This window comes from Lagopus leucura, unplaced genomic scaffold (genome assembly GCF_019238085.1).
Source record: "Lagopus leucura isolate 7727_CA_CO unplaced genomic scaffold, USGS_WTPT01 Super-Scaffold_100052, whole genome shotgun sequence".
Taxonomy (NCBI): domain Eukaryota; kingdom Metazoa; phylum Chordata; class Aves; order Galliformes; family Phasianidae; genus Lagopus; species Lagopus leucura.
In genome coordinates, this window is record NW_024962298.1 from 783422 (window position 1) to 807430 (window position 24009).

General features: G+C 46.4%; 1 protein-coding gene across 1 annotated transcript in view; it reads left to right on the forward strand.

Annotated features, from left to right (window-relative positions):
- Nucleotides 1-721: 721 nt before the first annotated feature.
- ARIH1 (ariadne RBR E3 ubiquitin protein ligase 1) overlaps nt 722-24009 on the forward strand; it is a 48495-nt gene continuing 25207 nt past the window's right edge. Inside the window, exons 1-2 of the mRNA XM_042885643.1 lie at nt 722-1126; nt 19242-19309. Coding sequence (XP_042741577.1) covers nt 767-1126; nt 19242-19309 — 428 coding nt within the window. The 5' untranslated portion in view covers nt 722-766. The remainder of the gene's footprint in view (nt 1127-19241; nt 19310-24009) is intronic.

Sequence of the window (24009 nt, forward strand, 5' to 3'; positions counted from 1 at the left end):
TCATTTTCCTATTTCCTCCTATTTTCATTCATGTTTCCCTCACATTTCTTTCCATTTCCCTCACAGTCCCTCATTATTTCTGCTATTTCTGTTGTACTTTCCTTCACATTCCCCTCACATATTGCATTCCTGTTTCTCTCATTTCTTTCCTTCCCACTTTCCTACTTCCCCATCTTTTCTCACATTTCCCAGCAATTTCCTCACATTCCCCTCACATTTCCCTATTTCATTTTTTTCTCTCGCATTTCTGTCCTTGTTTCTTTCCCTCACATTTCTCTACTCTGCCGTCTCTATTTCCCTCACATTCCCCCCATTTTTTTGCCACTTCCCTCCAATTTTACCTTCCCGCTCCCCTCTCATTTCTTTACCTACGTCCCCCACATTCCCTCACACCCCTCCTGCTCATCCCGCACAACGGCAGCGCGCACACCGCCAACCCGCCCGCCCCGCGGGCCGAGGCGGCCTAACGCCACACTCAACATGGCGGCGCGCCACACCCAAGATGACGGCGGCGGGCGGGAAGAGGCGAGCGGGGCGGCTCAAGATGGCTCCCGGCGGGGCGAAGGGAGATGGCGGCCGCCGCGCATGCGCGGCGCGTCACGCCGCAGCACGTCACGCTCCGTGCCGTGACGTACCGTGCGTGCGCGGCGCGCGGTGACGGAGCGGGTCGGCCGCGTCTCTTTGTTGGCGCTGAGGCGGCCGAGGCGCGGCGGGGCCGGGAGTGAGGGTGGGGGGCGGGCGGGAGCCTCCAGTTCACCGCCTCGCCATGGACTCGGACGAGGGCTACAACTACGAGTTCGACGAGGACGAGGAGTGCAGCGAGGACAGCGGCGCGGAGGAGGACGACGAGGACGACGAAGAGGACGAGCCCGACGATAACCTGGACCTGGGCGAGGTGGAGCTGGTGGAGCCCGGCCTGCGCGTCGGCGGCGAGCGGGACGGGCTGCTGGGCGGCGAGACGGGCGGGCTGGGCCCGGGCGGCGGCGGAGGGCTGGGCGGCGGGCCGGGCCCCGGCGGCGGCGGCGGCCCCGAGCAGGAGGAGGACTACCGCTACGAGGTGCTGACGGCAGAGCAGATCCTGCAGCACATGGTGGAGTGCATCCGCGAGGTCAACGAAGTCATCCAGGTGCGGCTCTGCTCCGTCGGGGCGCTGCGGGCGGGCGCCGGGGCCGAGCGGCGGTTGCGGACGGTGGAACGCGGCCCCGGCCCTCCGCCCCGCCGCCCGGGGGGTCGGGGTGCCGGCGGCCCTTCCGAGCTCCTACTTCTAGCCCTATTTCTGGGCGCTTGGCTTTAGGCGTTGAGTTGAGACAAACGGCGTCGCTGCCTTACGGTAAAACCGGCCCGGCTGCGGAGCCCCGCGCTGGGGAGAAATGCGAGGCTCCGGGCCCGGCACGCCTCCCCGGCGCACGCAGCTCTCTGTGGCCGTCCGCTTTTCCTGCGCTTTCCTTTTGTTCGGGTTGACGCTGTGTTGCTCGGAGGCCCGGCGAGCGGATTGCCGGCGCTGCTCCTTGTCCAGGAATGTGGTGCGGAGCGGTGTGGGGGGGGGATCGAATTCACCGTGTTAACTCGCGGCCGCGGCGCCCCGAAACTGGGCGCTTCCAGTGCTAAATGCGAGCTGCTCCGGCGAGTGGTGCTGCCCGGTGTGCGGCTGCTTTAACGGCTTTAAAGTGTTACGTGCTGTAAAGCGAGTTTATGGGAGCTTGGTGCAAATAACAGCCCCGGTGCTCACGTAGGAAATTGGTAAACGGCACTTCCGAAGTCAAAGTTCATAACTTTAGTAATAGCTGTGTGTGCATGGGACTGTGAAGAGACTCTTGCCGATTGCCAGCGTGCAGCTAAGGAAGATCTCCTGGTCGTGGATGGATATTTCTGTGCTCCCAGGATCCTGACGTGTTATTGATCTTAATGTAGGGAAATGAAGACTTGCAAACAGGAAGCAGACATGCAAACATTTGGTAACTTGAAATTTTTCGCACTGAGGTAGTGATTAAGGTGGTGACTATTTAATGAGTAAGGCTGTGATAATCACGAGCTGTGTTGGACAGGCGCAACCGTTTGACCTGCGTTTGCTTAAGTGAAGTGATGGAAATGTTCTGCCAGTGAGGAGTGCTGAGCAGGATCCTGTCTGTGTGTTTCCTAAGTCTGGTGGATTCACCTGCGGGTTCTTTAGGAGCTGACTTATTAAACAAGCTCCTGTTTTCTGGCCTGTGGTTTCTCTTCTTCTTTATGCTGCCCCTGAGCTGTACAACTTGAGTGCTTGGCCTCAGTATAGCAGAACTAGTGACCAGAAGTCGATAAAGGTGAAAGGACCCTTTTCTTTTTGTACCCGGGGAGGCATGACCCTGCTGCAGCTGGCTCTGTGGGATTCTGCAGAACGTAGCTGATCTGCAGAACTGCCTTGGCTGCAGCTGTAGATCTTGCTGTTGGATTTGCTGCAGTTATTTCTGGTTTAGAAGAGTGAACAAAGCCAATTTGTTTAGAATGTCACGAGTAAACCTGGAACCTAATGTCAGCTTAGGCACCACGATGCATCGGAAGAGGGTAGAAAAACATTCAGTTGTTCCAAACTCCTTTGAAATGGCACCTTACTTCTACTTCTAGTCCGTCTGGAGGTAAGTGGACCAAATTCAGTTGGTGCTTCAGTATTTGCTCATCCTCGCTTCTCTTGCTTGCTGTGAAATCTTCCAGGGCTCTGTTCTGTATATTTCTTTCTTTTGGCTCCCACCCAAGATTGCTGCTGCTGCTTTTCTGGTTCACTAAACCTTTTCTGGAGTCACGTTGGCTCAGGATCCTGCTGCGGATCCTTGGTTGCAGCCCTGTGATTCACTTGTTCCAGTCTAGTACTGAGTGGCCGGTCCATGTGTATCCACTTTGGTTCTTGTTATCAAATGGTAAAGGTTGTGACTGCCTGTTGTGATGCTTGGGAACTTAACTTGCTTGCTGCCGAGGTGCCAGATACCTGGAGGCTTTGGCTGTGGGGCGTGTGCCCTCTCATCAGTGGCACTACCGGTTTCTGGTCAGAAGTAATTAATAAAGCAGGCTTTTGTTTTTCAGTTGATCACTTTGCAGTTGCAATGAGAAGGAAAGGTGTCAGCGAGCCTTGAAGCATCTGCAAGGAAGCCACAGCAGATGTAACTTGCATGTGCAGGGTGCCCTTGTCCTGCAGAAAACACAGTCCTGCAAGAGCTCTTCACTGGCTAGGAGAAGTACTAGTAGAAGGAGTTGAATTTATTTGCCCATCCATTTTGCTGCTTCCCAAATGCAAGCTGTGCAAGAAAAGCATGAAGTTCTCAGGACAGGGATTTGATGTGATGAAGACTTTGCTGAGGCTGTAGCTGACTTGTGATCAACTTCCTGGCTGCAAAGCGTGTAATTTGTGCTGTTAGCACGTAATGAAAACGGCTGCTCAGCACCAAACTGGTGCCTTTTTGTCCTGTGGCCTCCGAAGACCGCTGAACTCACAGCGAGCTCGGGCAGTTTCAGTGTGAGTGACTCAGATGTTCAGCATATTTTGCATTCGCTTTCTTTTCTCAGGGCGTGAGTTTTCAGGTGTTTAATGATGATTTTTGCAAAGTATTTAACATTTATGCTGATGACTTGATTTGATCCTGCATCTCACACTCTTCTCCAAATGCGAAAATAGGGATGTTAATACACCCCTAACCTTGTGCTGTGGGTTAAGAGAGACTTCAAAACTCCACCTCAGATCTGAGCATTGCTTTCTTTAAATTACACAGCGTGGAGAAATGTTCCATGGGTTGCTTAGGGTTTTGTTGTCTGAGTAAGTGGGCAGATTTCTGGCATCTTTATCCAAGTAAATGGGCGTCTTTTGTCCAGCTGCTGGCAGAATAACTTCACTGTGAAAACCTTGATGTAAAGGTGGTATGAAAAAGCTTCCTCTTCTGAGAAGTATCTTCCCCCAGTTGGATTCTTTCCCTGTATTTTTCCTCTCCAAACTTGGGAATGAGGGATTGTCCAAAAAGTTTCTACCATCATTACATCTTCATATATATATATCACTGCTATTTCAATCTTTGCTGTAGATTTTCTGAAAATAAACTTGGTAGTGTTCAGAATAGCACGTTTATTTCTACTCTGAATAGAGCACGTGATGCTCAGTGCCTCTCTAGTCCTGCTTGGCTCTGCGTTTTTGCCCTGTTACAAGCTTGTGCAATTTTGGTATTTGTGAGTTGCGTTCATTTTCCCTTTTGGCCGCCCTTTTCTGCAGGCTTTGGCATTGTTGTGATGTCCCTTGACAACGTGTGTTCCTTCTGGACTTTGTCACGGTGAAGTGTTGAAAGTGATCAGGGTGCAGCTCTGAGGTGGCTGGGATTTAAAACAAAATCCTGCGATGTCGGAATTTCTGTGCTGAATGTTTGTTCCTATTTAAAGGATATTGCTTTGGAAATAAGCGTCCTTGCTGGATAAAAGTGTTGATGTGAAGTGAGTCCAAACCAGCGGACTGCTCTGAAGTTACAACATTGTGCTTGTTTGGCTTGGTAAGGAGCAGATACCCCAAATGCTGCTCTGCGGCTGAATCCAGCTCTGTTACAGCAAGCTGAATCCAGTGTGGCTCGGGAAAAGCGATCTAATTAAACACTGGCCTCTCTTGCTTGGACAGAAAGTGCTGAATTCCAGTTATAGCTGAGGAAGTCTCCCCAGCAGTGGTGTAATGCAGTGCTATTGGCAATGTGTCAAAATATGTTGTCCGAAATAGGAATGACTTCCCAGTGAGCAACAAGAATCGCTCCTGTCATGTAGGGCTGTGCTGAAGACTGTATTTAATGTTAGAAATGTCATCTTGAGACACCCTGACTGCTTGAAGCTGCTTGACAAGCATTAGGTAGGAGGCCGTGGGAGGAAAGCACTGGAGGCTGATGCTGCTCGCGTTTGGGTCTGTTGCTCTGCCTGCACCAGGTGAGCTTGCCAGCCTCTGCCTTCTCATTCTGTGTGGTTAGTTATTGATGATTAAATCCAGTTGGGACCCTAAATGTTATGATGCTGGAAGGAAATGCATTGTTAAACTCCACGGTGCTGTCACACGGTGTTTATAAGGTGTTTCATTATTGGAGGAATGTGTTCAGTGTTTCCAAGGAACGGAATAAACTTCATTGTGACAAAGAGCTCCTGAAAACTGCTACAAGTCATCACTGTGAGGCTTTTGGAAATGACATTATCTGTTCCCTGGCTGCCAATTCATGTAATTCTGAATATAATAACTTTTTTTTAGATCTATTATAAATTTCAGAACGTCAAGGTAGAAAAGCCTGTTCTATCTGGGAAGTCTCCAGAGTAAGCTAAACCTCGTGCTTCAATGACCCGTTGGCTTCATGCTTTAGCTTTTTGTTTCTCTTAGGCCAGATGTAAATCTCATGGCTGGCCATGAGTGAAAGCTGATGCCGGGCTGCTCTGTTCCCCCAGCGCTGTGCAGAAATGGCAACAAAGCGGGTGGCTCTGATGGGCCTGTGGCTGCAGGGTGGACTGGTGTGTTTTGGAGGCAGTTGCAAAATGAAACTGAAAACACTTTGTTCTTTTTTTTAGCTCCTTTAAAACGTTTGTTTATAAACGAGAAGAGAAACAAATAGTAGCTGCAGCCATTGGTATTCCCTGTGATTTAATTCTGTTTGGCGGAACCGCAGGTGCCACACAAAGCAGAAGCTGCATTTCTGCAGTATTTTGGGGGTGGGTGAGTTGCAGCAGTGTTTGTGGTCCTTGATGTGAAACGAGAACTGTTTCTGGCTGTTAGAAGCGTAATTAAATACAAAACAATAGCTCACATTTTTATACTTATCCCAGTCTCCAACTCCTTAGTGTTATACTTGCAGGAATTAAAACCCGATAATAGGAAACAAACCCACATTCAGGATGCTTTTTGTGTTGCTATGGCATGGGAGGGCAGTGCTATGTCTGTTCAGACCTACTTGCCCAGTGCTCTCTGGTAAGCTGTGCTAGATTTGGGAGCGTGGTGCACAGCATTCCAGTCTGACAGTGCTGCTTGAGATGAGAGCTGAGAGCTGGAGGACCGGGGCTTCGGTTTGATGTGATGCCATAAGCTCGTAAATGAGAAGCAGCTCCCCGTACTGCAGCTCTGCAGGGTCCCCCTGCCACCTGTTGAATCCTTTCCAGTTCTCTGTTTGGAAAACAAGCTCTCTCCTCTTGCTCCATGGTGAGATGAAGCAAACGAGGAGGGTTGGTGCCAGCTGTAATAGCCTGCTTGGAGGGAGCGACCTCTACACTCTGACCTGTGCTCCTGGTGTAATTGTGAGTCACAGGCCTTCATGCAAAAACAACGTTGAAGAGTCTTTTCTTTCAGGGTTGTGCTAACATGGGATCTGAGAATATTGCAGGCGGTTTTTCTCTTGTTTGTGGCTGTCTGTGCTGTGTTATTTGGAGTCCACGAAGAATGTTTGGAGGCTTGTCTGTATGGGTGTGTAGTGCTGCTGAATTTTGTGAAATCACTCCAGCTTCTGCACTTGCAAGAGATTGCAGCCTCACTTACTGTAAAATGCACACGGCAGGTTCACAGCTATTTGGGAATGCCAAATGGTGCATTTGAGTGCAGCCTGGAATACAGATGCTGCGTGTTTGAGGAAGGAGCTGGTGTGGGAGCATGAAGGCACTGATGTTGTCTGAGCCAGAGCAAAATCGTCGTTCTTAATTTGGTGATGGAAATTCTGATAGTGAAATCATCGTCGTGCTGGGATTTTTTTGTTTGGTTGGGAATGTTGAAAGCCTCAAGTTTGCCCGGCTCGTGCTTTGTTCTTCAGCTTCCTTTTAGCTTTTGATCTGGAGCTGGGATGGCTACTGGCTAAATGAACGCTTTGAGAATTGCTGTTGAAGGCGCCCTAAGAGGCTGATCTTCATGTGTAACTTGGCTCAGCATTGTTTGTGCTTCCCAAATTGGGGCCTTTTAGAATCTGAGATGTCCATATAACTCTGACAGTTTCAAATGAGGTCCCTTGTTTACATGGCACAGTACTGCTGAGTAACAGGTCTGGTATTCAGGGTACTTTGCTGCGGTGTCTGTTGTCATTCAGTGTGAGCTCAGTGGGTCACACAGGTATCTGCACCCTCACAGAGGCTGAGAACTCTTGGACACATCAGGAATAATTTCAAATTCTGAGTCTGGGTATTTTCTGCAGTATTTGGAACAAGGAGGAGACTAATAAGCCATGCAGAGACTTTTTGTCAGGAAAAATACTGCTTTCTCTTGTGACATAGCCCCCTGCTCTGGTCACGTTGGTGTGCCCTGTGTTATGGGTTGCATTGCAGCACCTCCTTGGCCACCTTGCTGCAAAACCAGACGGTCTGGGAAGGTGATTGTGACTCAAATGCAAGGGAGAAAAGGGCCCTCTTCCGACTCACTTGGTTATCTGGGGGGCTGAAGTACCCTCTGCCTTCTGGGGCACCATGAACGTGTTTCTTGATGTGGGGAGGGATCCAGCTTTGATTGCTTTGTATTTTGAGGAGTTTGGGGACTGGAGAGTGGTAATCTCTAACCCTAGAGATTAAAAGCTTGTTTATTTGTTTACTGTCTTTATTGCGCGTGAGGAAAATTCCCTATACTTGCTATCAGTAATGTTCTTTAATGATGTTTTGTTTGTTGCTTCACCAGGGAAGGGATGCCAGGGTTTAACTCTTTTCCAGCAGCTGAGCAGGACGGAGCAGGAGCTCTAGCTAAGAGGATTCTGCCTCGGCACAGCTGAAGTTCTTCTGGAGTGGAGAAAATAAGTGCAGAATGAGAAGGGTTTGTATAGTTGTGCCTGAAAATAGTCAGCTGGCAATGTAACTTCCTTGGGTCATAGTGCAAAGATTTCAAACTTAAGGCTGCTTGTTCTTAAGGAGAGAGCAGCAGGAGACTTTCTTTCCCAGATAAACAAAAAAAAGGAAACTTGAAGTGATTCTGAAGGTTTTCACTTCTACCTGGTGCTATGAGCTGGGTTGGCCTCTGAAGGGCTGTGCTAAGGAAGCTGCATGAGCTGTGCTGAGTGCAGCTGGCCTGTCTGCTTGAGCAAAACCTCTTCAGAGAGGAAGTAGTTGGTATCTGAACGTGCCTGTGATGTAAAAATCACAGGAGAGCACACTTGATTCTCCTGTTCCTGTGCTGCTTTGATGCACGTGTGGACGGGGATGAAACAGAATGAAGTACTTCTTTGGGTCATTTCCTTCCAGGTAAGGGATGGGATCAGTGGTTAAATGCACTGCTTCTTCCCAGCCATCAGCCAGTTTGCTGCTTGACCCTGTGCAGTCACTTTGTCCTGTTTTCCTGACTCGAAGTCATAGTGGTTGAATGGTTGGCAGCAAGAGAAATCGTGTGAGCTGGAGGCTGAGCTTTGGTAGCAAATTTGGAGTTTGTATAGAGTTTGTTCTAGGTACACTGTAACTTCTGAGAGTGCTGTGGATGACTGTTATAAACTCAGATCCCCTCTGCAGCTGATAATTTGGGATTGTGTGTGTTGTTGTGTAACACAATAGGAAGGCAATCAGTGTTCCTTTGTCTGGCAAACAAATGTGGAGAGGGATTTAGGGGGAATAGGAGAATTCTCGTGTGTGAATGGCCTCCCTTGCCACACAGGGTGAGAAGAATAACTGAAGTCTTAATGATTTACATCCTGTTGAGGCTCTGGGATCTGAGAACCAGGGAGGTGGAAGGAGTAGTTTGGAAATAGGAAGAATTAAGGACTTTGTTTTTAGAGTAAGTGAGCATATGTCAGATCTATGCCTCCAGGGACCCAAAGAGAGGGCTCCCAGGGTGTCATGAGATGCCAGAATAGGAATTTAGGAGTGACAGAGCTTTGCTAATCAGTGTATTCCAAAGCTAGATTGAGCGCTGACTTCTTAATAAAGAGCTGGGAAGAACACTCCAGCATGTAGTCAGCTGTTTGGATTCTCTTCTGGAGCTCTTGCAAACTCTGGTAAGCCCAGGCAGTAAGTTCTTGCTGTAAAATGAAGAATGCAGGTTCTCACTCTGCATTCTTCAGTTCACCCAATAGGTGCCATTAATGTGGAGCTGGTTTTTGTGTGAAGTGGAAGTCTTCACAGTGTAATTTTACCTGGTGTGCACATCCAGAAGTATTAAGCAACAATTTCTAATTACTGTGAACATCCAATGAACAAACATGTTTAATGTCCTCATTTGTGTAATTAGTAATACTTCTGTGATTACTTGAAAGGCTCTCTGAGCAACTTGAGGCTTTCTTTTTCAATTTTATAGATATTTTATTTAAATAGCATTTATTATTTAATGCATGTTTTATGTGCATTAGCGTATTCTGTAAAGACTCTTCTGATGCTCGTTTTTTTTAATCTTACTTGGGAAAGTGATGTATTTGAAACTTCCTTGTTTGTATTGCTAGGAGCTGAAATTAATAGCTGAAGATATTTTTATGTTTAACCGAGATAGCCCATGGTAAATGTAAGCGTAGTTAGGTAAGGCAGTGACCATTAAGTAGAGCTTGACACAGGTCCTGGACTGTTGCATTTAAGAAGTGAAAGATAATTTATCTTCAGCTGGGGAGGTAAGCTGCAGGTGGTTTCATGGTGCTACCAGGAAGCTGCTAGGAGGCAAATGTAGTGCAAAGCCGTGCTGATTTTTGGGATGCCTCGTACTGAAACTGTGTAAGGAGCAACTTGGGGGTGTTTGGGATCTGTCATCTGCAGGCACCAGGGTGTAATTCCCTTAAATGAGAAAATGATGGAAAGAAAATGGGAGGGGTTTCTTATTCTCCCCCACTGCTTTGTGTTTTGTTGCTGTTGTGCAGAATCCCAGCGGAACGCTTCTCCAACTCAGGTGTGCTCAGGTAGCGAGCGCAGCAGATGGAGGCTGCGGTTGCAGTTTGGTGTTCTTAGAGGATGGGAATGAGAATGAGCAAATGAACTGCCAAACCCTTCATGCCTCCAGAGCGGTCCTTCTTCAGCAGTGGCTTCTGTTTGAGGTGTGAACAGGCAAAATTGCTTCTCGAGTAGAAATTCTGGCTTGTGAAATGGGATGTTGCTGGAGCTCTGTTTTGCTGGTTATGGAACTAAGGCTAAATGAGTGTAATATGGTGAATAAACTGCAAAGTCATCATTATAAATGGTCTGAGCTAGAAGAGGCTTGTTGGGGAAAGGGTACTGGCAGGCTTTCCTGGTGCAGATGCAGTTTCTGCCAGGAAAAAAAAGTGCTTTTGCAGGTATAGCTTATTTTCTATGGGGAAGTGATATATTCTGTAACCAGATCTGCTCTGGGGCTTTTGCCAAAGTGCAAGTGTTGCCAAAGATTACATCCCCAAGATGTATCTGTGATCGTTTTATGGGTCTATCTAGTTTTAAAGTGTTATGATCACTAATTCTGTCTGTTTTTGTAGGCTACACTGTGGGCACTGCCAGAGTGGACTTGCTTCTTGTTTCTTAAGGTTGACACCACATGTGTGCCAGAGCACTTACAACCAGTAGCCGGTGTGTAAAGGAGCCCAGGGCCTTTATGCAGCGATGGGCAAGTCAAGGCAGCCCAAGCAAGCTGTTTCTTTTTTTTCCTAAAGAATTGTATATGCATTGCTGCTTTGGTGAGTGGGGGAAATTTCCTCTCTGTCTGAGGTTGTAGAGAGTGAGCAGCTTGTTAAATGTGTGCTGCTGTAGGGAAGGGACAGAATCCGAAGCAGTTAGGGCTGGAGAAGAGGGAATTGTCACGTTTGGATCCTCACCAAACCTAAGCCTGGGGAGGAAAGATAAGATGAAGGATATCAAGGATTTCTGCTTCCTAAGAATTCTCTTATAAATGCTACAGGCTAAATATTCTTCCACTAAGTCTGTATTTCTCATCCCGTGTGCATCCCTAGAGAGGTTAACAGTTGCAATCCCTGGTGACTGTGTGTCAACACATATCAGACAACCTGATCTCTGCAGTGAAGGGTTTTTCTTTTAATTGGGATAGTTTTTGTTTCGCTTTCCTGATCGAATTTTAACTTAATTGATTTGTGTGAGTGCTACTTGTATGCTGCTCATCCAAGAAGTTACTTTGGCTTATCACTTTCTACTTCCTGTCTATCTTCTCTGTTGGAAGACATTAATTATAATGTTCTGAAGTGGAAGTCCAGATTGAGGCACAGCCTACATAAGCAAGTTATTTATTGGGAGGTTTTTGCACAGTATTTCACCTCACGAGTACTGGTGAGTCCAAGAGGTCTGACTTTGGTTGCAGAAGTTAGCCTTTGCTTTTGTTCTGATTTCTTAGAAGACCAAAGCACTGGATAAGCAAACACTGCAACAGCTGCCAGGTGAGAAGCACGCATCTGTGTCCGCCGTGTCTTCTGGGTGAAGATCTGTGCACGGATCCCACATTTTGTCAGGGTAACCGTTGATTTTTGAGGAGTTGTGGGGTGAACTCGAGGCAGCCCGCGGTTGGGTTGGGTTGGGTTGTCTTTCACCTGTGATAAACATCTCCTCTGTCTGTGCCCTGCTGGTACAGATGCTCTCCTAGAGCCCAGTAACAGAAGTAGAAGGGAGGCAGGTCATCTGACCGTTGAGTTTTAACTGGTGTTGGGAGACATTTAGGCTGAATATCCATGGGATGTGATCATCTGCTTGTGTGCCATCTGAAGACAAGTCGCTCTTTCTTTAATCATCGCCTGGGAAAACTGGTGAGACCAGCAGAGGAGTGATCTGAGAGGCCAGAGGCTTTTCCAGAGAACTTGCACACTAATCCAGGAAATCAATTAGTTATTATTGTTCTGGCATACATTTGACCCTACAAGCAGATCTGCTATGGAAATTGTCACTTGGGGGTGAAGGGGGGAAGAATAAAAGCTGTCAGGAATTTACCCTTTCCAGTTTGTGTGCTGGTGCAGTGGCTGTCAGAAATGCTCTCATCCTAGCTGTTTGCCTGACTTCTACCCACTTGAAGCATGCAGTGGTATTACTTCTTGAATGCAAAATGTTTTTTGTCTTCAAAAACATCCTGGTGTTTGGACATCACGACATACTATGGGATACTCTTCCAGGAATTACTGCAGTGCAGAGTTTTTTTTAAAGTGTAACAGATTTTTCAGTCAGATACAACTCCAGTACAGCATGCAGATTTTTAATGTACAGTAACTGATCTTTGAGAATGAAGTGGTGTTTTGGTCTGTTTGAGAAAAGCACGGAGGATATTCTTGTTTTGTGTAACTGCCCTCAGAAGAGCAGATTTTCATACTTGTTCTGTGTGGTTGTATGGCTGATGCAGCACTGATGTGTTCCCCAGGAGAAGCCCAGTTTCTGATACCTTCCCAGGTACGCTCACAGCATCCTCCTAAGGCTTTTAGTGTCTGTTCAGTGTTGGAGTGGTTTGGCCAGGTGCTTAAGCAGCAGAAAGGAAGCTGTGCTATCCATAGGCTGTTCTGGCCAGTCTTGTGTTCATCTGGATGAGACGTGAGCCTTCTGAATGATGTGTTCTGGGATGAGTGCTGAGGTTGCTTGTGGGATGATGCAGGAGAACAGTGGCTGTAACGTGCATCAGATTGTACTTTGGTATGTTTTGAAGCCCTTTGGGACATGGAAATCTGGAAAGCCTGTTAACACGGGGAGAGCCCAACTTGGACGTGCTGTGTGGTGCTTGGGAGGCTGATCTCACAAACAGAGGCTCGTTGGCAGCAAGTCCCTCTTGTCCCAGTTGTACCAACCCAGCTGTCTGGCCTTCTTTTGATCTTGGTTCTGGCTCTGGTCTGGGTCAAAGTAAACCAGCAAAGCCCCTTTACCCAGCTTGTTAATTCCAGCTGTCATTCAGGGTCGTTGTATTAAAAAATGCTTTCCTGTTCCTCTTGAGCCAGTGCTGTGCATTTCCCTTCAAGCCCCGTAAGTGAACTGTCTTACAGGTGTGAGGTAAGAAATGGAACAATAACCACGTGTGTCTTCTAGGCTGCTGTGGAACTAAACATAACAAACGGTGCTTCTTTCTGCTGTTGGAGATGCTTATGATCTACAGAAAACCAGCAGCTTTCTTCTGTCTGGTATAGTTGGATCCATTTGCAGTATGTGGAGGTAAACAGTAACAGTTCAGTGTGTGTATTGTCAGGTGGGAGTGGGAAGTGATGAAGCCGTGGGTCTTTGACTTCAGGGTTGCCCTTATATAGCATAATCACTGGGCTGGATGTAGTTTTCTTCCTCTGCTGTGGAAGATCTTAAGGAGCCACTGAAATAGTAAATGACTGAATTATAAAGAGATGATACCAACACCTTCTCCTACTCTTACAGCAAGTCTTTGTGAATCGGTGGGTGGGAGGCAATGGGCTGAATTACCCTATTTTGAAGCACACCCAGCACCCATGTGCTCCCACTCCGCATCTCTCGGTGTGTCAGCTGTAGTCGCTCGGTGGCAACTTAGGAAACTATAGATGTGACACGTGGGAATTTCTCATGATGGGAACCACCAGAAGGAGCAAAGTACTTGGTGTGGTGCTGCCTCTGAGGGCAGTGAAACTACAGCATGCTGTGATCTGAGTGAGTTGGAAGTGGGATGTTGTTGTGTGCGTGTTCAGAGAGTTCAGGTAATGTACAGGGGCATGACTTGTCCAGGGTCACAGTGCCTCAGCCTGGGGTCTTTGTTCAGTAAAAAAGAAGTAAAAGCCAAAATGTTCTTCAACTGAGATGTGTCAATTAGTGATTAATATCTCTATCAAACCGTACATCTCCTGGTATAAGGTTGATCATAGTTGAAAACATTCAGTACAGCCTTCCCCAGCACTCAGTTGTGCAAGCGTTGAGCTGCTGGTGGAGCTTGTGCAACTGTTGGAGAACACATTTGAGCATAGCAAGTGTGTCCAACGTTCTTTTATTCAGAATTAGAATAATTTAGAATATTTAGTATTACAGTGTGAATTCAGCTTCGGCATTCCCGAATTTGCTAATTCATCCCAGAGTTGTTGCTTTAGGATTTTTATTTTTTTTTTTTTTTCAGGTTTAAAAGCTTTGTTAGACAATGGTTTTTTGTTGTGGCTTTTAATCATTAACCTGAAAACTTTCCAAAAGGCTCTGAGAAAATGTGAAGCAGCTGACTGCTTCGTTTTTCTCTCTTGAACCAATTAACTCAAGTAATAGAATTTTCTCCGAAGTTGCTTTTTATTATCTTCCTCTGCTAGAAGAGTGTGTGTTCATCAGCTAGAAACAATCAGCAAAGTGCAGATAGGTTACAACAAACTGAGATCTTGATATCAAGCTACTATGTGATGCCATCATGTAATGGTCCTAATTCAATAATTCTGCAGAACTTAATTTTCAGAGTTAGAGATGATGTGAGAAGGGCAATTAATGAGATGAAGTCAGATGTTGGAAGCCAAGGAGATGAGGCTGAAGTTGATGGATGTATTGGATATGCAGTGGATAGCAGCTGGGGGACAGCAGTAATAGCAGGGAGTTAGCCTGGCTTCGTGCTGAGTTGGTTGGAAGTGCAGGAAAATGGTAAATTTGGGTGATTCTGTGCTATAAACTGTACTTCAGCATGGCTTTGGTACGACCGTAGGATGCAAAGATCGGATCATAAGTGGGGTGTAATGTGAATGGTTCAGGTTTCTTTTCTTAGTACGGTTTCTGGCAGACTTTGGAGGGGATCCACGTGTGCTTGTTGTACCCATAAGCTGTGATGTGGCTGATGGCAGCAGTGCACTGCGACGAGGATTTCTCCCAGGCCTCAGGGATGGCAGAAGAGAGGGTGGGTGAGCAGTGGTGGACTGATGCGTCCCGCTGCTGTCCTCGTCTTCTCACAGAGCGCACTCATGGTCTGTAACTGAGCCAAGCTATATTAGGTTACACAAAAGTTTTCTAGCAGCTTTTCAGAGCACTCGGTGTTCTTGAAAACTAGTGAGCCTGAAGATAAACCCTTCAGGAGATCAACTCCTGAAAGTGCTCCATGCTCAGATCTCATCTTCTGCGTTTGGCTCCTGGGAATTTTATTAAGCTGCTAGAAATGGGTTTGTGTTTGTGAGATTTCCTGCAATTGTCTGGTGTAAGAATAAAGGTGAATGGATCTTCCCGAACAAAGGTCTCTCAGCACATTTGTGAAGCAATGCAAACCTTATGGTGACAGTGCTTCTGTAATGCAGTTTTGGCTAAAAGCTTGTCTTAAACACTTAAGGATAAACATACAGAGTCCAAAGATTACCTGTATGGAGCTGGGAGGCATGAAGCGAGGAGCAGTGGTGGTAGAACAGAGCAGGTGTAAGCCTGGCAGGGTTTGCAGTGACTGAGTGATTATTGGGGTGTTTGGCTCCTGATCGGTGGTGGCATTAATGCAGATGAGTGTTGCCTGTGCTGAGCCATCCCTTGCAGCCTGGAGCCATCCTGAGGGCAGTGGGGACGACACACCTGGTGCATCCAGTGCTGAACTGCAGTGAAGGCAAGCCAGAAGTCTGGAATGGACCAAGAAATCTTCCGATCCTTCTCATGGTGAAATTGCTCCTAGTCCACCTGCTGTCAAATGTGGCATGTTGGTTATTTGGGTTATTCTCCCTTCTGTGGCACATTTCACACGGCGTTGGGAAGCCTGGGAGATGCCGTTCGATCCTGCACGTGCTCAGAGGGCAGCTGTAATTTCCACTCCGTGCTCCTCTGCTGGCAAGTGCAGTGTTTTTCACTGATGAAATATTTACAGTGGAGGCATGACACCAAGCAGATGTCTGCCTGGTTGTTTCACACAGGTGGAATTTTGACCTCTTTTTCTTTGGCAACCCGTTGCTTTCCCACCAGTTTGTGTGATGTTTCACTAGCAAGCAGAAGTCTTCATCTTTGCACTCAAGTACTTTGAAACCAGGTGCTTTCCTTCATGATTACTGGAGCAGCTTTGTTGAAAACCAAACTGGAAGCAGCATCAAGTTCGTATCGATGGAACAAGTCTTAGCAAGCTGCTGCTGGTAGGAAATAAATCCTGCAGCTAGGATGAAAACTCTTGCCATGATTAAAGGGCAAAATGCAAAGCCGTGGAATGGGAAGAAACAATGAATTCATCAATACCAAGCGTGAGGGAGATGGGAAAGTCTTCTGTTGGAGGATGAGGCTTAAGATGAGCTGTTAGTAAATGGTTTTTATCTGGAGTGAATGCTCCAATTGGAACAGCAGCTTACTCCCAGCACGTGCTGAGAAGCTGGAATCTGAAAGATGCTGTTGTCTGGAAAAACCGTGCAGCTTGTCGTGACAGATGAAGACACGAATGGATCAAGCACTGCAAACTGTCATTCAGCAAACTACTCTGCTTGGAAATACACTTTTAAGCTGATGCGCTCGTAATCTTTGATTTATAATTCACTTAATGTCTTTGTGCATCCAGGTTCCTCCTTTCCCTTTGTGCCTTTCTTTAGGTGGCCAAAAAAATGGAACTCGACACTTGTGACCCAGCTCCTGAAATCCTGCTGGATCAAAGAATTTTATTTCAATTTGTGCTGCTTCTTGGGAGAAGTCCAGATGTGACTTCTGGACTTTGTAGCTTCCCTCTGTATCCAGTGTGCATCAGCGAGTCTAAGTATCGTAGGATAGATACAAATGGTGAGTGTTAATACCTCCCCTAGGAGTGGGAGGTGGAATCTGTTTGAAGCAGACTGGGACCTGGCTGCTTTGTGAGCCTAAACAAAACCCCAGCTGCAGCCTGCCTGTGTCTGACTGGGCAGTGCTGGGTGTTGTGGCTGCTGGATGTTGTGACAGCACATCTCCGAGTGCCCGGAGGATTTCAACAAAATGGCTGTGCTCCTCAGCTCTCATTTCTATCAGGATATCAACAGGCTCGCTGCCCCGAGCTCCAGCCAGTTGTCCTCAGCTCAACGTGGAGAATTTAATAGATGCCTGTTGTAAATGAGATCTACTTCAGCTCTCATCAAACCGTGTCTGAATGAAAACGGAGTGTCTGAGTGCGTCAGCTTTCCCTTAGTTTCCCATCTGCTTCTGGCTGTTTCGTTCAGTCGTTATTTTATTTTTTGTTAAACAGAAGATGCTCTCTGTGAGAGCAGGCGTCTCCCAGCATGGCAGTAATCCTGTCTGAGCAGTGCTGGGGCCTGCTCGTGGTTAATCCCTGCGTGAGCATGATCCTGTGTGCAGGTGGGGAGCTGTCTGGTCAGGATGGGAGGGAGACACTGCGTGTGACACCAGCATCCCCAGAATGCTGTGGTAATGCTTGCAGGTGTCCCAAGTGACTGCTGATGTCTCACGTGGTGCTGCTGCAGAGCTGTAACAGAACCACTATCAAAGCAGGGGTTGGAACCCAATTATTTTGGTGTTGTTGTAACCGTGGATGCAATGATTGTGTCTTAGGACCCAGGTAAGGAATGTGGCTCCTCTGTGACTCTCATTGGGGTGGGTGCTGGGATTTATGTGATCCGGAGCTGCTCCCAAATAACTGAGAGGAGGATGTGTGTGCAGGCAGTTAATGCTGAGCAGCTGTTACTGGCACTTCCCAGGTGTGCCTGGCCATGAATTAGGCCAATCCCTCATGCCAGAGCTTTTTGCATTTATCTGGGACTTGTATTATGCAAACCAAGCCTGTCATCGCTGCCTCCCTCCTCTCCTTGGTCTTCCCTGCGTGACGCAGGCACGGATTAAATTCCTGCATGCAATATAACGAGGGCAGAGCAGTGTTAGTCCTCTGTATCAGTGAAACACCTCGTGAGGTTTTACATTTCAGATTGTGGATGGGCCAAGCAGCTATTTCTGGTAGGAACTTGTCGTGCTGCTGCTGTTTCCTTTTTTTTTTTTTTTAATATTCAGTTAACATTGAACAAATTGTGCTGTAGCTACATGAAGCTGAAGCCCAGCAAGCCACTGAGAGCTACTGATTTGTGTTGGATTTGTGATGCTTGATGCTCACCGCGGATCAATTTATTTCCTTGCTAACAGCATAACTTACCATTCGGAACAAGGAAAACTTGTCTGTCTTCTCTTTTTCGAAAGAGAAAACCCAGACACTGCACCAGTCACCCCCTTAGCCTGCTAAGCAGTTAATAGGCAGTCCCCACTTGTAGCTTTGGAGTGGTGTGGGCGAGGGATTTGAATTACCAAGTTCCTTACAGCTGTGTACATCTGTGTAGGGCAGTACATCGAGCTCTGCTTCGAGGCAAGATGCGTCCTAGAGAAACGGAGATTTCCTCAGAGCAGGAGTTGTGCTGGCGCTGTTCAAACCAGGGTCACTTACAGATCAACTTGCTTGCTGAAAAATGAATGTTCACCTTTCGTTACTTGGCTCTAGAAAGCATGCATGTTCAAATGAGCTATTCTGAGTTTCTAAAGCTGCTTTGCTTCATGTGAGTTTTTTAGGCTGGAGGATTTTCTTATTTTGGCCTTAAACTGTGCTGGTATCGATGAGCATATGAACACACTGAAGAGGGAAAGGAGTGTGACTTATAGCAAAAACTGCAAGGCTAATTCTTTGTGCTCGCGTTTTATCTCTGAGGCTCTGTTTCAGTGACTACTGGTGTTGCTGCTGGAAAATGCTGTCATGTTGGTCCTGAGTTCCTTATTCCTGCCCTGTCCCTTGTGCTGCTGCAGCTAGCTGTGTGGTCAGGCAGTAAAAGAGACAGGGGACAGATTAGAGGGGAAAAAAAGTCAATTATCAAGGTGGTAATTTGCAGTGCTGCAGCATAAAAAACAGTTGCATTCCCGTGGGATGGTGAGTGCAGGATGTGCAGATGTGTGGCTGAGGGTGGGACTGATGCTCGGGCTGGCAGAGCTGGCTTCTGGCAGCTTGAAGTTGTAGCTATAGCCTGCAGGTTCTGAAATCACATTGCTGTTTTGTGTCCTACTTTCCAGCAGCCTCAGAGTCTGCTGAAAATCTGCCCCGAGGCAAACTCCCATTTTGGTGTCAGATGGCAGAGGACGTGCAGCCAGTCCTGGGGTGCTCTGCTTGCCTGCGCTGTGCGTGAGCAGCCCTCACACTGAGCTGGAACGGCTTGGGTTTGGGGAATTAAGGCACAATTCTGGGGTGTAAGAGATGGCTTCTGTTGGGTTCCTTGGCTGGAGGGGAGAGGTGAAGTTGGAGGAAAAACTTGTGGACTTTATTTCTGGACCAATTGTCCTTTCTGCATTGTAGCAGCATCCTGGTTTTATGTTGTGTATGCACGTGGGGCATTGAGATGCTGGGCCTTTTCTGTCTGTCCAGACAAACTCTTTTTCCAGTGTATGCTAACGTAATTTGTGCAGACAATATGTTATCAAACGCATTGACATCCTTATTATTTAAAGCTTCGCTTTGGATTTTCACAGTGCCATTTTAACATGCTAAAACAGTTATTCAATTTTCTTTTTTCTTCTAGAATCCAGCGACTATCACTCGAATACTGCTTAGCCATTTCAACTGGGATAAAGAGAAGCTGATGGAGAGGTAAGCAGCCGCATCGCACGTTAATCCAGTAATAAATGTTTCGGCAGGCATGATGTGTAAACAGATGAATTGCACGGTGTGTGGCAGAAGAATCTCTTGTGTAAGCTGTAAATGTTTCCTCCTTTTGTAACTCTTAGTGGCTAGGTAACTCCTGGCTTTAATGCTAATAATGCCTGTTAGGCTTCAGAGAAGTTTCGGGAGTCAGTTGCCCCTTGGAAGAAGACATACCTTGGTTTGATTACCTGCAGCCACTGGATTTTTGCACTTTGGACTAAAGCAAGCAGGAGCAGGTTCCTGTTATCTTGCAACTGTTTTGGGTTTGGATTTAGTTACTTTTTGTATGTCATCCTAGCATGTATGTTCCTGACTTGTTTATTCCTCAGTCTTGCCAAGACCAAATTCATCTTGATGATGAAGAGTGCTGGTGAAGTGCATCTGCCTTATCTTCACCTTTGCAGCACTAGTTTTTTTTTTGCATGGTATGTATAAATAATGGCTGGAATGCTGTCTCCCTCTGAGCAGAGCAGTTTATGGCTGCTTCTCATCTTTGATGCCTAGCTCTTGGAGAGTGTTGCTGGTAAAAATACTTTCTAGTTTGCTGGGTTGAACCCAGTTCAGTGGTAAAATTGACTTTTAGTTTTCATTGATTTTGTTGCACTGTTGCTGCTGTTGAGAAGATCCTAAGGGAGCTAGAGAAGTCTGCTTGCTTGTAGAAGCTGGGGAAAGAGGCTGGATCAGAAGGAGCAGTGAAGGCTGCACAGTGACTTGTGGGTGGTCTTTGTACCAAGTATTTGAGTGAGCACTGAAGGACTCTTAAGATTTCGTTACTGCCATTTGCTTTACCCAGTGATCAGGGTAAGAGAGGGCAGGATGCCTTGCAGTCTGTAAAGCTGTGCAGAAGGAGTTGTAGTATTGCTGGTTGCTACCAACAGGAAGAGCAGGTCTGCAGCAGTCTGCTAGCTGGTGGTTCTGGAGCTGGAATGTTTTCTGACAGGGTTAATGGTGTGTTAACATTTTCAGGTAGTGCTGGGACATCTCTGATGTTTTGTTTGGCTTAGATTTTTTTTCTGAACTATGGTGGGTTTTTTTTTTTTGTTTTTTTTTTTAAGCTTTTCAGTATTTGCTTTATTTTTGTTTGATTGATGACCTTTATTAGGCAGTGCCTGGAAGTATATGAAAGCTTTGTGCTGTGGCTGAATATAGTCTCCTTGAGGATATTTAAATTGACTACAACTGTTAAACATTCAGATTTAGTTCCTTCTGTGTAACTTCTGTCTCTTCATTCTTTCTCTTTAAGGTTCTTGCACTGGTTCCTTTGGTTGGACTAAGGTTTACTCTGGCTACCTCCATCTCATTTGGAGATACCCCACAGAAGTGTATCAAACCATCATTTGTGTATTCAGGAGAATTTTTTTTTTTGTCCTTCTCACTGAAAGCTTGCTTTAAGCAGTGATTTGAAAGCAAAACAAACTTGAAGGGGGTGTCAGCCACTTCAGTGGGAGGTATTATTGTTAAAAGAAAGCTTTTACAGGTTGCAGCCAAAATATAATTAAGCACGTGTAAATATTTACAAAGGTCCACAGGTAAATGTTTACTCTCTGTACACATTCATTAAAATACCTTAATTCTATAGGATTACCCCTGTGAGAAACGTAATGTGTGGCCCTTGCTTATGCAGAACTGTTTCATGCTGCCCGTAGTTCCAGTGCAGATACCCCCACTGGATTAGAAGAACACAACAGGGTTTTCTCTCTAGTAGCTATTGCTGCTTTCTGTCCCTTCTTCATCAGACAGCTGTCACCAAGGCCATGGCAGCCCTCTGCTGACACCACGTTCAGCCAGGAGCAGCATGCTGACAGCTGGCTCTTGGTAGAGTGGGGAAGAAGATGTTGTAATCGCTGCAGTGTTGGGGTAGGAGGCAGGAGATCACTTGGACAGGCAGGAAGCAAAACAGTCAGTGTGAAATGGTGATGGAGCTGGAAGTGAAGCCATGAGCTGGCTACAGATGGTGACTCTTCTTTTAAGCACTTGAGCTCTTATAAATTTGGCCTCTTTCGCTCCTAATAACCATTAGGAAAGCTTCCCTGGAAGTTCCTGTTGTTGCCTGCTGTTTGGATGGGTTTACTGCTTGCTCAGATATAATGTTTGGGTGCAGGTTCAGGTATTTGATAGCACACCAAGCCTGAGCTTGAGCTAAGTTGTTTAATGGTGTGTAGGGAGAGCTAGCCAGCATCTCTTTTGCCCTGGTTCATCGTGAATCAGCAGGACCTGGCAGGCAGCTGTATCAGTCTTTGCCTGTAGCAGAGCAGATAAACTAAGTGGCTTCTTTTTTTAAAGTGCTGCGTGTTATTTACTAGGGCTCAAGAGATGAGCATTTCCATATTTTAAAACATGAAAACCTCTGTGTTGCTTTGTTGTTGCATACAGTTCTTAATAAGCGGGTTACTGCTGTCTGTGACAGCTTTATCATGAAGTAATTGCATGGAGTTACTAAAGGAGCAGGTGTGTTACAGGTATTTGTTCCACTTGCAGTGAAGTAATAGCCACAGCTGAAACTCTGCCTTATCTGCTGATGAAATACTAGTTATTTGACTGGGTCTGAAAGCCAGACTGGTGTTTTGGAGTGGGATAGTCTGAAGGATATAGAAGTGGGCAGTGCAGGAAATGCTCCAGTTCCTGACATCCTACACGTGTCTTGGGGAACAGAGATGTTAAATTGTTTTGAGGAGAATTAATTCAGCATATAGCCAATGCCTGATTTAGTTGCTGGAGGTACAGAGATGCTGAAGTCCAGCGCAGGTGCTTCTCTGTGTGGCTGTGTCTCTGCACTGATCTTAACTTGGTGGCTTGGCTGCTAGCTCTGGTTGCCTCTCCTTACTTCTGTGTCCTGTCTGTAGGTCTGCCTGTCTCCTTTCCTTGGGGCATGCAGGTGCTTAAGGCTATTCAGCAGGACTGAGCAGGTTAAAAAACAACAAAATAAAATACTGTTCATGGCCAGGTATTTGATATGAAGGTACACTGTGAGTACACTGATGCTGTGATATTTACAGTGCCCTTTCACTAATAAATAGCCTCAATAGTGTACCAGAAGCTTTTTTTTTTTAAAATGGAGAGGGTTTTCATGTGAAGTATTCCCTTGGATGTAATTTTATTATGCAGTTACCAACAGCAGTGTCTTGGTTTTGGTAATCTATGAAGAGATTATAGAAGAACTTCAAAAGCGCTTTCACTTGTGTGGCTGTTCAGTGCAAAACAGCAGAGAAAGCAACTCCATCTGTTATGAAATAAATGAACTTCATTAGCTGGTTGTATTAGTTTATCAGTCAGCTCTATTGAGCAAAATCTGATGTTGAACAGGCCGCAATGGTTCTTGAATGCCATTAGTGCTAGAATTACTGGATTTCTTTTGTGCGGAGAGAAGAGCATAAAGGATTTAATTGCTGGGCCTGTGTGAATAAATACTAATGTCAGAAGGAGGGAAGAGGTGCTGTTGCCCTCCTCCAGGCTGAGAAGGAGGACCGAGTTATGAAGAAGCCGCCCTTTAATAGCCAGGGCTTAGGGATGGTGCCAGAACAGTTGAGAAAATCAGACTTTGGGGTGGAGGAAAGCTCTGCAGTGAGGATAAGGCACAAAGCAAATCTTCCAGTTTCCATTTGGAAATGATTGTTGTCACATGGCCCACACCAATCTGGTGGGGTAGGAAAGGAGGTGAGCATGTGTGCAGGCCAAGCAGGTGTCAGGGCATCCAGGTGAGTGGGAGAGGAGCGATGGGTGAAGGGCTGGTATAACCTGGAGCTTTCAAGGAGGAAAGATGGGAATTTAAAGGCTCTTTCTCTAGGAGGGATAATGGCATGGATGAAATCAAATAGGAAGGCATATGTTATGGATACAGGACTTTGGGTCTGTGCAGAAATACTTTGCTCAAGAGAGGAGTCGCAGAGCAGATGGAACCTGTTAATAAGTCACTTACTGGTTAATTGGGGGATGAATGTTTGTTAAACTTAACAAGCGTCTTGTCACAGATCTGTTCAGAACATTCAGTTCCAAGGAAAATCCAGATGTTGCACAGGAGAAAAACAGACAGCTGGGAGGGTCCTAGCAATGGAAGTTGTACCAAGAGTCACAACAGATCTCATCAAAAGAGACGGAGGAGACTGTGGAGTTTCCAGTAGATGGAAAATGTAGCTGCTAGCAAGGAGCTCTTGAGAAGGACAGGCATCCCATAGGATGCAATTGGTGGATATCTGCAGGAGGAACACAGGTGAAATTGTATGAGATCACTGTGAAATCTTGTTGGAGCTGCATTTGTTTTCTCATCTTTGATTTGAGAAGGATGAATGGAGATTGAAAGCAGCTGAGAAGCTCTGCTGGGACAGTCAAGCAGAGGAAGAGTGTTATGTGAGTAGCAGACTGCAGTGCTGGCAAGGCTGCACAGCTACCAAATACAAAATGGTCTTGAGGAAGAACACAGGGCAGAGGGGACCTGCTCAGATGTTTGGTCTGTGCTTAAACACTTAAACAAGTGGAGAAAAAGGTGTGGTAATAGAAATTGAGTCATTCTTAGCCATGGAAGGAACTGGAATAATCTATGGGTAGGGTTGAGAGTGTTGACACAAGGAGTGGTGGAGTGGTTGGAAGACTGCTGGACTTTACTCTGGAGTTCCCATTTCAGTTGTGTGTGTTCAGGGAACCCCAGGTTT